Source organism: Labeo rohita, chromosome 3 (genome assembly GCF_022985175.1).
Source record: "Labeo rohita strain BAU-BD-2019 chromosome 3, IGBB_LRoh.1.0, whole genome shotgun sequence".
Lineage (NCBI taxonomy): Eukaryota > Metazoa > Chordata > Actinopteri > Cypriniformes > Cyprinidae > Labeo > Labeo rohita.
In genome coordinates this window covers 44,755,475-44,768,819 of record NC_066871.1, presented here as the reverse complement: position 1 = coordinate 44,768,819, position 13,345 = coordinate 44,755,475, and the positions used below count along the sequence as shown (strand labels likewise).

General features: G+C 43.9%; 1 protein-coding gene across 1 annotated transcript; it reads left to right on the top strand.

Annotated features, from left to right (window-relative positions):
• Positions 1-9,795: 9,795 nt before the first annotated feature.
• Positions 9,796-12,214, top strand: LOC127162877 (zinc-binding protein A33-like). Its single transcript, XM_051105794.1, has 6 exons — positions 9,796-10,188; positions 10,434-10,529; positions 10,765-10,995; positions 11,073-11,095; positions 11,177-11,295; positions 11,721-12,214. The coding sequence occupies exons 1-6, from the start codon at positions 9,796-9,798 to the stop codon at positions 12,212-12,214; spliced, it is 1,356 nt and encodes a 451-aa protein (XP_050961751.1).
• The last annotated feature ends 1,131 nt before the right edge of the window (positions 12,215-13,345 follow it).

Genomic DNA, 13,345 nt, shown 5'->3' with positions numbered 1-13,345 from the left:
TCAACATTCAGCATGTGAATCACAACAATGGTAACAACTCAATTTTATTTATTTTTATTAACTATCAATAACCATTTTATGACCTTTTTTGTTGTGCTACTACTGACATGACTTGCAGTCAAATATAAGAACATTGTTTAACAGTTTTAAGTTACATTTTCATGTTGAGTTAACTTAAATATATAAGTACACTTAAAAAAATGAATACCAAGTGAACACAATCATTTAAGTACATTAAATAAGTGCTAAGATTGTTGAACTGAATGATTTAAGTACAGTCTACAAAACCGCCAAGTTAAATAAACTTAAATATGCAAGTTTTGGAAGATTCCATTACTCAATTAAATTGAGGCAACGAGTTTACTCAATCAATTTAGTCCAATTAACTTATTAGGGTTTTCAGTGGATCCCACTCTTTTTGTCACACGCACCGGATCACGTGAGGTCACGAGGACCCGGAAGTAACTTCACGCAGGTATTTAAGCAGGAAGCAGGTGTTGTTTGGCACCAGACATTGAGCTCATGCTCGCATCATCGTCAGGTCCCTTCAACTTCGTCACTCACGTGAGTAAACTCTCTGCTCTTCGGAGCGCTTATTTGCCTGTCTGTGTGCGTGTGAGAACGCGGATTTCTTGGTGGAAATCTCTACTCCTTATCGGAGCGTTCTCAGACTAACTGCGTGACTTACCTGCTCACTCGTGTGTTTCCGCGTTTGAGTTTTCCATCACGCTACAAGGGGACACATCTCGAACCTTTCATTTCTCGTCAAGCCTCCGTGACAGAATGTCTGGTCCCGAAATGGTCCCGGCGGATCTGGAACACTTGTGGGGTGTGATTCAGCAGCAGTCGGGGGGAAATCCTCAGTCTGCGGCAGGAGCTGGTGGGGCTGCGGGCGGAGGTCAACGCGCTGCGCGTCGAGACCGCGGGTTTTCGGCAGCAGTGCGAGACGCTCCAGTCCGACCTCACCGCCCTGCAGGCGGACTATGACGACCTGGCTGCTGGCTGTGCGTGAGTTGCCGGCCACCCTGGAGGGCATGATCCAGCTCGCTCCGGGTGGATCAGCGAATGACTCACACTAAACGCTCTTTCCATGTCTCCACAGGCTCCACCCTCCGTCACCGTCATCTGGATCCACCCGTCATCCACGCTGACGCTGCGCCATCTCCTCCTCCACCGGCCGCTCCAGAGGCCCACTCATCCGGAGCCGGGGAACCCATGCAGATAGGGCGCACCTCCCTGACGGCAGCAGAGAGGGCCAGACGCTACCGCGAAGGGCTTTGTGCCTATTGCGCCTCCCCAGACCACCATCGTGCTATCTGCCCTCTGCGTCCGGGAAACGGCCAGACCAGGTGAAGAGGGGAAGGTCTTCATCTGGTTCCGCTGCCATCCAATCCTACCCCGCCAATTCCCGGCTGCTCCTTCAGGTATCAATCCTCATGGGCCACCAACGGATCGTGACCACCGCATTTGTTGACTCAGGTGCGGCTGGGAATTTTATCGATCAGGCTTATGCTGCCCAATTGGGGATTGAAACTGAGGTGTTATCTCAGCCTTTAAAAATAACAGCCATTGACGGTCGCCCCCCTCAACTTCAGCCCCGTCACCCGACGCACCAAAGAGCTTCACCTTCAAATCGACAATCACTCAGAGAAAATTCACCTCTACATCACCTCAATCACGTCACCGCCGATCATCCTGGGGCACCCCTGGCTCATAAAGCACGATCCCTTCATCTCCTGGACCACCAACCGCATCGTCCACTGGGGGGCGACCTGTCAGGAGCTCTGTCTCCAGGCGGAGGCTGGGACGTGTTCCGGGGAGTCCGGGGTCCCCGATGTCAAGCGGGAGGAGATTCCCGCTCCATACCGCGACTTGGCCGAGGTCTTTAGTAGGGGTCGCGCTGCTCGCCTACCACCTCACCGCCCCTACGACCTTGCTATTGACCTCGTGCCGGGCGCGGTGCCTCCCCGCGGTCATCTGTACTCCCTGTCGGCTGCCGAACACCAGGCGATGGAGGAGTACGTGGCGGAAGGACTCAGGGCCGGCACTATCCGTCCTTCCAGCTCACCGGCGGCCGCGGGCTTCTTCTTCGTGAAGAAGAAGGACGGGGGTCTTCGGCCATGCGTTGACTATCGGGGGCTTAATCAAATTACCATCAAGAACCGTCACCCACTACCTCTCACTAACACCGCCCTGGACGCCCTCTCTGGTGCCCGCTTCTTCACAAAGCTGGACCTACGGAGCGCATACAACTTGGTCCGCATCAGGGAGGGTGATGAGTGGAAGACGGCCTTCATAACCCCCACTGGTCACTCCGAGACCCTGGTTATGCCGTTTGGTCTGTGCAACAGTCCGTCCGTCTTTCAACAATTCATCAATGACGTTCTCCGGGACATGCTGGGTCGGTGGTGCTACGCTTACCTGGACGACATCCTCGTATACTCCAAGACGCCCGAGGAACACACCCAGCATGTCCGAGCAGTACTCAGAAGGTTGCTGGCCCACCAGTTGTACTGCAAGTTGGAGAAATGTGCCTTTCACCAGCACACCACCACATTCCTCGGCTTCGTGATATCATCTCAGGGTGTGGCCATGGATCCCCAGAAGCTGGAGGCTGTGCGCTCGTGGCCCCTACCTACGTCACTCAAACAGCTCCAACGTTTTCTGGGGTTCGCCAATTTCTACAGGCGATTCATCCAGGGCTTCAGCGCAACTGCGGCACCTCTGACTGCTCTCACCAAACCATCACGTGGAGACTTCCAACTCACACCTGAAACCGTTCAAGCCTTCAAGAAGCTATGTCACCTGTTCACCACCGCTCCGGTTCTCATTCATCCTGACCCGACTAAACCCTTCGTTGTCGAAGTGGACGCTTCCGATGTGGGCGTAGGAGCGGTCCTTTCGCAACGCGGTCCAGACGAGAAACTACATCCCTGTAGTTTTTTCTCGAGGAAGTTCAATCCCACACAGCAGCGTTACGGGGTAGGGGACCGTGAACTGTTGGCCATCAAGTGGGCTCTAGAAGAGTGGCATCACTGGCTCCAGGGCGGCAGCGACCCATTCACCGTCTGGACCGACCACCAGAACCTCACCGTCATCCGCCAGACCAAACAGCTTAACCCCAGGCAGGCGCGGTGGGCTCTATTCTTCGAGCACTTCAATTTCCAACTCTCATACCGGCCCGGCTCGAAGAATATGAAAGCAGACGCCATCTCACGCCAACACCAAAGAGACACCACCTCCTCGGATCCCGCGCCTGTCCTGCCTCCACACATCATCCTGGCTCCTCTCCAGTGGGGGTTAGAAGAGAGAGTCCGCCAGAGTCACAGCCAGGTCCCATCTCCACCCGAAACCCCCGCTGGGCGCCTCTTTGTGCCCGACCATCTCCGCAGAGAGGTTCTCCAGTGGGGGCACGATTCCACCTTGGCAGGTCACCAGGGGGTCCAGAGGATGATCTCGTTTATCGGCAGGGCGTTTTGGTGGAAGACGTTGAGGAGAGACGTACAGGAGTACGTCCAGGCATGTAACATCTGCGCTCGCTCCAAGACCATCAACTCACCTTCCACCGGCGAGCTGCAGCCCCTCCCCATCCCCAAGCGCCCCTGGAGTCACATCTCGGTCGATTTCGTCACTGGACTCCCTGACTCGCAGGGCAAGAACACCATCCTGACCATTGTGGATCGTTTCTCTAAGGCTGTGCACCTGGTGGCTCTCACCGGACTCCCCTCGGCAAAGACCACTGCGGAACTCATACTCGAACACGTAGTCCGCTTGCATGGGTTCCCCAAGGACATCGTCTCGGACAGAGGGCCCCAGTTCACAGCCAAATTCTGGCAGGCCTTCTGCCGTCTGGTCGGTACCACCTCCAGCCTATCGTCCGGACACCATCCTCAGACTAACGGCCAGACGGAGCGGGCCAACCAACAACTGGAGCGCTTCCTTCGATGTTTTGCGGGTGAACATCAGCGCTCCTGGGCGCGCTACCTCGTCTGGGCTGAACTATCTAACAACCTGCACACCTCCTCGGCCACCAATCTAAGCCCTATCGAGGTATGCTACGGGTACCAACCTCCGGTGTTCGAACATCAAGAACCGGAGGTTGATGTCCCGTCCGCCCAACAGTTGGTCCGCCGGTGCCGGCGGCTCTGGAACCACGCTCGGACTGCCATCCAGAAGGCCAATCGTCGGTACACCATTCAACACCGCCGCCGGCACCCTCCGGGACGATTGTTCCATGTAGGTGACAGGGTCTACCTCTCCACCCGCAACATCAACCTAAAGACTGAGACCAAAAAACTCACTCCACGATTCATCGGACCCTACAAGATCACGCACCGATTAAACCCTGTCACCTTCCGGCTCCAGCTGCCTGCCTCTCTCCGGATCCATCCTGTATTTCATCAATCACAACTTAAACCTGTCTTCTTCTCCCCTCTGTCTCCCCAGGTCACTGCACCTCCCCCGGTCCGGATCATTGACGGTGGTCCTGCGAACACCGTCCGGCGGATCCTTGACTCGCGAACCCGGGGCCGTGGCACCCAATATCTCGTTGATTGGGAGGGCTACGGTCCGGAGGAGCGTTCTTGGGTCCCCGGGCGGTTCATCCTGGATCCAGCCCTCATCCAGGACTACCGTCGTCGGGTATCCTCCGCCCGGGACCGTCAGGCGCCGGTCCTGGAGGGGGGGGTACTGTCACACGCACCGGATCACGTGAGGTCACGAGGACCCGGAAGTAACTTCACGCAGGTATTTAAGCAGGAAGCAGGTGTTGTTTGGCACCAGACATTGAGCTCATGCTCGCATCATCGTCAGGTCCCTTCAACTTCGTCACTCACGTGAGTAAACTCTCTGCTCTTCGGAGCGCTTATTTGCCTGTCTGTGTGCGTGTGAGAACGCGGATTTCTTGGTGGAAATCTCTACTCCTTATCGGAGCGTTCTCAGACTAACTGCGTGACTTACCTGCTCACTCGTGTGTTTCCGCGTTTGAGTTTTCCATCACGCTACAAGGGGACACATCTCGAACCTTTCATTTCTCGTCAAGCCTCCGTGACACTTTTGCTGCAAGCCGCCAGATATCAACTAAAAAACGGCGGGCACCACAACCACCAAAGCCTGTGGGCCCAGCTCGCCCTCCTCCTCCTCCTTCGAGAGCTCTCTGTCCACTGCCACAATGTCATGGCCCAAACCCTCCTCCATCTGCTGTAGGTGAACCAAAAACAACTGATAACAACTCTCAGTGATATGTGTCGGGTACCGGCTACGATAGCAACAACATTCAGGAATGTTTACGTAACAAGCGGGAACATAGTGTGCCTGTAGCTTTCTCTATCTCTGTTTTATCACATGATAGAAAGTCTAAGGCCTTCTCAAGCCATACGGCTGACCCATCTAATCTGCGGCCTATTAGGTATCAAACTAAGACTGCTCTAGAGACAAAAAGTAATGGCATCAAGTTAGCATTTTTAAACATTCGCTTACTAAAAAATAAACTATTTCTGATCAATACTTAATAACCACATACAACCTGAATTTTATGTTTCTAATTGAAACATGGCTTGAAGACAGCTGCAGTGCAACAGTCCTCAATGAAACAGCCCCTCCTAACTTTACTTTCATGAGTGTCTGCAGAGCTGTTAGGAGAGGTGGAGGTGTAGCTGCTCTATTTAAAGATGTCTATCAATGTAAGCAAGTGTCATTTGGTCAGTACTTGTCTTTTGAATATCTAGGGATTGTGCTGAAAGGTGCTCCACAAATTCTATTTATCATTATTTACAGGCCTCCAAAATACTCTCCAGCCTTTGTTGAAGAGTTCACAGAACTGTCTCAGTGATTTCCTCAGAGTTTGACTGTTTTGCTATTGCAGGAGATTTTACTTTTCACAAAGAAAATGCAGAAATCAAAACCACAATAAAATAATATCAGTTTGAAACACTTTTGACCTGATTCAGCATGTGCATGGACCCACACACAATCGTGGACACACTCTTGATTTACTCATTAGTAAGGGTCTAAACATTTCATCCATTGTCATTAAGGACGTAGCACTATCTGATCACTTCTGTATTTTCTTTGATATATTGATCTCTGCTACCACTGAATCTAGATCCTTCTCTGTCAGAAAGAGATGCATTAACAAAAACACCAGTGTGCTGTTTATGAAGGCTATATCTTCAATGCCAAGCATTTCTGCAGACTCTGTTGATCTTCTCCTGGAGTCCTTTAACTCAAAAGAATGTCATTGATGACATTGCACCAGTGAAAGTCAGTAAGACGACTGGCAGACAAACATCATCCTGGAGAAAATCAGTACAGAGTATGAAAAGACAATGCAGAAAAGCTGAGCAGATGTTGCAGAAGACGAAACTTGAAACTTGAAACTTGATAAGACAGCTTTCATGCTTTCAATGTGGAACTAGCCATAGCAAGACAGAAGTTCCTTTCAAACCTTATAAACAGTAACCTAAAAAACACATTTGCACTCTTTTTGCTACTGTAGAGAGACTAACAAACCCCCCAAGTCAGATTCCCAGTGAAATGCAAGTCAGAATCCCAGTTTGCTTCCTTCTTTTCCAAGAAGATCAATAATATCAGAAAGGTGATTAGCACATACTCGAGTTATGCAGAGGTCACACAGATTCAAAAATTTCAAAAAGAAGTCACTTTGTCTGTTTTTGAAGCAAATGATAGCAAAACTTTGAAAGAAATAATACAGCACCTTAAATCCTCAACCTGCATCCTTGACGCACTTCCTACATCTTTTTTCAAAAGTGTGTTTAACTGTTTAGAAGCAGATCTCTTCTTTAGAACCACCTCACTTCTTTCTGGGACTTTTCCAAATTCCCTGAAAACTGCAGTTGTTAAGCCCCTTCTGAAAAAGAGCAATCTTGATAACACCATGTTAAGCAACTACAGACCAATATCTAATCTTCCTTTTATAGGCAAGATTATTGAAAAGGTAGTTTTCAATCAGTTGAACAACTACTTAAACTCAAATGGATACCTGGACAATTTTCAATCTGGTTTCTGACCGCATCACAGTACAGAGACAGCGCTCGTTAAGATAATAAATGATATTCGCTTAAATTCTGATTCTGGCAAAATATCAGTGCTGGTACTACTAGATCTTAGTGCTGCGTTTGACCCTGTCGATCATAACATTCTTCTAGAGAGACTGGAAAACTGGGTCGGACTTTCTGGGATGGCTCTCAGCTGGTTCAGGTCACACTTAGAAGGGAGAGGTTATTATGTGAGTATAGGAGAGCATAAGTCTAAGTGGACGTCCATGACATGCGGAGTCCCTCAAGGCTCAATTCTTGCGCCGCTCTTGTTTAGTCTGTATATGCTCCCACTAAGTCAAATAATGAGAAAGAACCAAATTGCCTATCACAGCTATGCTGATGATATCCAGATTTGCCTAGCCTTATCGCCAAATGTCTACAGCCCCATTGATTCCCTCTGCCAATGCATTGATGAAATTAACAGTTGGATGTGCCAGAACTTCCTTCAGTTAAACAAGGCGAAAACTGAAGTCATTGCATTTGGAAGCAAAGAGGAAGTTCTTAAGGTGAATGCATACCTTGATGCTAGGGGTCAAACAACTAAAAACCAAGTCAGGAATCTTGGTGTGATTCTGGAGTCAGACCTTAGTTTCAGTAGTCATGTCAAAGCAGTAAGTAAATCAGCATATATATCATCTCAAAAACATTGCAAGAATTAGATGTTTTGTTTCCAGTCAAGACTTCGAGAAACTTGTTCATTATCACAAGCAGGGTGGATTATTGTAATGCTCTCCTCACTGGCCTTCCCAAGAAAACCATTAGACAGCTGCAGCTCGACCAGAACTGCTGCCAGGATTCTGACTAGAACCAAAAAATCTGAGCATATCACACCAGTTCTCAGGTCCCTACATTGGCTTCAGTTTGGTCATTACCTTACAAATAAGGTTAAGGAAATCTCATTTAAATGAATCCATAGAGTTTATCCTACAAAAAATCTTCTACAAAAACGTAAAACTGATACTGATTTAAAATGCTGTTTTTTTGTGAATGCTCCAATGAAATAATCTCTCATCTGTTTTGGTTCTGTCAATATACCCAGCATTTTTGGAATAATGTGAAAGTTTTCATTGCTAATAATATTTTTAAAACATTTTCCTTATCTTATAAACATGTGATTTTGGGTTATTTTATTAAAGACTGCTCTTTAAAGGATGTTTGTTTTATTATAAATTTTATTTTATTTTTACGTAATTATTACATTCATAAACACAAGTTTACAAAAGGCAAACCTCTTTTTATAGTCCTTGAAAAAGAGATTAAAATTGTATATGTAATGTCAAAATATATAAAAAAAAAGGTTAAAACGATTAATATAGGCTCTTCCTTTAACATTTTCAAATAAAATAAAATTAGACTGCAAAGTATATTTCTGTATTAACATTTCATTGTTATATGATTCATATGAATATGGGAATGCAAATATTTGTGTAAGATATATTTGTCTGTTAACTGATTCTTATGTACCATTTTCCTTGTTTTTTGTTTTATTTTTATTTATTAAATTATTTTTCTTTCTTGTTCCTTGTTCCTTCATTTTGAGGCATGTGAAATGTGTTTTGTTATACAGTGATCTGTGAACATTGGCCACTGTTCATAAAACTGTGAACTTTGGCCACGGATGTTACTGCTGATTGGTTGAGGTGCCTCACGTGATCCAAGTTACACTTTCTCCAATAGTACGTAATACAGACCCTCTCATCTCCATATAGTCATAAAATCTGTGGTTTTATCACATGCTTTTCCAGTCCACCGCTCATGAGAAGCGACAGTGGCTGACACAGAACAAAGACGTCAACATCTGAGACAGCAGAGACACAGTCGAGCAATGGTGTTTCTTTACAATAGGAAATTAAAAAAATTATATTTACTTTCAATAAAACCAATATGTGACCCTGGACCACAAAACCAGTCCTAAGTAGCACTGGTGTATTTATAGCAATAGCCAACAATACGTTGTACAGGTCAACATGATCTTTTTTTTTTTATGCCAAAAAAATCATTGGGATATTAAATAAAGATCATGTTCCATGAAGATATTTTGTAAATTTCCTTCTGTAAAATTATCAAAACTTAATTTTTTATAAGTAATATGCAGTAATATGCTAAGAACTTTATTTGGACAACTTTAAAGCCAATTTTCTCAGGTATTTATTTATTTATTTATTTATTTTTGGCATCCTCAGATTTTCAAATATTTGTATCTCAGCCAAATATTATCCTTTCTTAACAAACCATACATAAATGGACAGCTTTTAGATTATGTATAAATCTAAAAAAATAAAATAAAATAAATAAATAAATAATAATTTTAAAAAAAGAAAGAAAAAAACCTTATGATGATTTTGTGGTTCAGGGTCACATATGTGTGTGTGTATGTGTATATATATATATATATATATATATATGTGTGTGTGTGTGTGTGTGTGTCTGTGTGTGTGTCAATATATGGCCACATATCATATTTCCATATATGTGACCTGTTTGAACACACCCAAAAGTGATCAGAAACTCCTCCCTCTTAAAACAATCACCAGGAAGAGACTCATTATTTCTCCTTTCTGTCGTTTTCTCTTCTGTCTTTACTAAAGAAAACAAAGAATTAGTGAAGAACAAAGAGAAACACTTTAAGGATTTTTGGGACGTTTGTTTATGAACAGACAGCAGATCTTTGTGATTCATTTTTGAAACCGTCGTTCAGAAAGTGAAAAAGTTTGGACTGCTGGAGCTCAAACTGAAAATGGATTCACTATCTGTAGAAGAGCTTTCTTGTCCCGTGTGCTGTGAAATCTTCAAGAATCCTGTTTTTCTGTCATGTAGTCACAGTGTCTGTAAAGAGTGTCTTCAACAGTTCTGGAGAACCAAGAAAATACAGGAGTGTCCTGTCTGCAGGAGAAGATCCTCAAAACCTCATCCTCCTCCTAATCTTGCGTTAAAAAACTTGTGTGAGTCGTTCCTGAAGAGAAATGAGAGTCGTTCATCAGGATCTGAGGAGATCTGCAGTTTACACAGTGAGAAACTCAAACTCTTTTGTCTGGAGGAAAAACAGCCAGTGTGTGTAGTGTGTGTTAATTCACAGAAACACGACAATCACAAATTCAGACCCATCGATGAAGTGGTTTCATCACATAAGGTAAGACAAATGAGTTTTTCAACTTCATGCTGTTGAAAAGTCTTATTTAAGTGTTGATTTGATTGAACAGGACTGCAGTGATCTGAACCCCATTATCAATGCAGTTTCACAAATTTGGTGAATCAGTAACTATGGGGGCAAATACTTTTGCACTGCATTATATGATCATATCACTGTTTCGACTTCTCTTCTTTTTTTTCATTGTAATCTGGTGTTTTATGTATTTTTATTTTGTTTAATTCTAGGAGGAGCTCAACACAGCACTGAAATCATTACAGGAGAAACTAAAACACAATGAAACAATGAAAGTAGAGTTTGAGAAAACAGTTCAACACATCAAGGTGAGGAAACAGAATCAGAGTCATTTTCATTACAGCTGTAGGATCACTATATACAGTTATGATCTGATATATTTAATATAATGGACTCCAGCTGATTATTTTTGTACATGACGATCATCAATCTGCTTCTGGATCCGTTATATGTCTGTATCTGAGTTTATCTCAGATCTGAATGATGTGATTGTGTTGATGTGTGTTGATGGAGATGATTAAAGTGAATGTGGTTTGATTTCAGTCTCAAGCTGAGCACACAGAGCAGCAGATTAAACAGCAGTTTGAGAAGCTTCATCAGTTTCTCAGAGATGAAGAAGAAGCTACAATCACTGCACTGAGGGAGGAAGAGGAGCAGAAGAAGAAGATGATGAAGGAGAAGCTGGAGGAGATAAACAGACACATCTCAGCTCTTTCACACACAATCAAAGACACGGAGGAGATGATTAAAGCCAGTGATGTCTGCTTTCTAAAGGTCTGATTTCAGATCATTGATTGATTGATTGATTGATGATTGAGTTGTTGATGATCAATGGTGTGTTTGTTCTGCAGGAGTTTCCAGTCTCAATGGAAAGGTGAGTGATCTGCTGGTGTCTCTGGTCTCTCTGCTTCTGATCCAAAACCACTGCAGTTCTGACTCCTGAATGTTCTTCCAGAGTCCAGATCTCACAGTCGGATCCACAGACGCCTTCTGGAGCTTTGATTCATGTGCCACGTTACTTGGGCAACCTGCCGTTCAGAGTCTGGAAGAAGATGCAGGACATCGTCCAGAACAGTGAGTCTGACTGCAGAACATCTGAGCTCACACACACACACTGGAAATGATGCATGATGGGGAATATTGACAGATTTCAGCATTATGTGTGAATAAACAGATGATCTACTGCACCAAAATCAGCAGATCACTTTTAGAAATAATGAATCCCAGAATTCAGTGTGCTTGACCTTCATATTCAGTCTAATGAAAGACACAGAACTGATTTCAACAATTTTGGAATCTATTTATTTGATCAGTCTGACATAAACTTCATTTCTTCTGTATTATTGTAGTTTATAAGATTTGAATATGACAGCACTGTGTAAAGTTCTGTACAAAGGCAACATTTTGTATTAAAAGCAGCTTCTCACTATAATTGAATATAAATTACAGCATAAATCACATGAATATCTTTTCAGCATCTGTTGATTGTGTCTCATCAGCTCCTGTGATTCTGGATCCAAACACTGCAAATCCACATCTCATCTTGTCTGATGATCTGACCAGTGTGAGATTCAGTGGGAACAAACAATCTGTTCCTGATAATCCAGAGAGATTTGACTCGTATAGCTGTGTTTTGGGTTCAGAGGGTTTTAACTCAGGAACACACTGCTGGGATGTGGAGGTTAAACAGAGTTTATACTGGATTCTTGGAGTAACTACAACATCAAACCAGAGGAAGGGACCTGATTTCTTTAAGTCTGATGTTTGGTTTGTGTGGTACAGATGTTCTCCAGGTTCTGGTTTTGCTGTTAATCAGGATCTTGATCGTGTGAGAGTGTATCTGGACTATGACAGAGGAACAGTGTCATTCTCTGATCCTGTAACCAACACACATCTACACACATTCACAACCACCTTCACTCACACACTCACACCATTCTTCTGGAATTATAGTTCTTCCTCTCTGAGGATTTTAACGATCAATAGTCAGTAATCATTACTTCCTGCTTTCATCTTTCATCATGATTCAATATTTAATCACATGAGTAAGAGACACATGATCTGAATATCAGATCAGAAAACAAGTAAATATAGTAATCTGTAAAAATGAATAATTGTTAAAAACACATGAAGGGTTAAAATAAAATCATGTGAATCATATCTGACCAATGAGAAACAATGATGTGTCATGAATCCCTGCCCATAACACCCTAGGAACACCATAGCAACCACTCAGAACCCCTAGTAACAATCCAGAGTACTCTAGTAACTGCATAGCAACACCTCACTAGAAATCTGTGTGTTTGTGTGTCTGAGAGAGAAATTCACTATTAATAACAAGCATAATAATAATAATAATAATAATAATAATAATAATATAGATAATCTAGATCTCCACAGGGTTTCAGAGCTTTAAAGTGAAATACAACAGCAATCTTCTGTTGCGATTTTAGCTCAAAGGGAAATGTATATAAATAATTACAATTAATTATGATTAATTACAATTATTTATATCAGCTGCCAGTAGTAACTGTAGCAGAATTAATTTTCCATCAACTAATCTGTTCGCCCAGCGAACATTCAGTATAATCTTTATATCAACTCTAAGAAATGATATTTTCTTAGCCACAGAAAATAACTTTCTTAAAGTACCATTGCATTAGAGCATGTAGCTCGAATCGGAATCGTAAAGGGACATTAATTTGCAAGGCAGAATCAGAATCAAAACTCATGTAATTTGTGCACAATAGTTTATTAACGAAGGACTAACACATAACTAATCTAAACAAACAAACATGAAATCACTCATACATGTGGGAATGGTCAGTGAGACGCAGTTAGAGAGAGAAACAAGGAAATGAAGCTATGAAAGAGTCAGTTAACCACCTGCCGTGAAACCATCAGTGTTATCTACAGCTTATACTAAACCTCTGTATGTTTAGTTAAGTGTACGATACTTGCATTGCCTTGGTCGTCGAACAAGTGTCCGAATGCAGTCTCTGGTGAAAGATGGTTTGGAGCAGTGGTGGGTTTGGACATGCAATCACGTTCTTCCGGGTCTGAAGAGTGATAAATTCCAACGATGTTCTGACTCAATGGTGACTGGGAGTTTCTTCCCACGTGA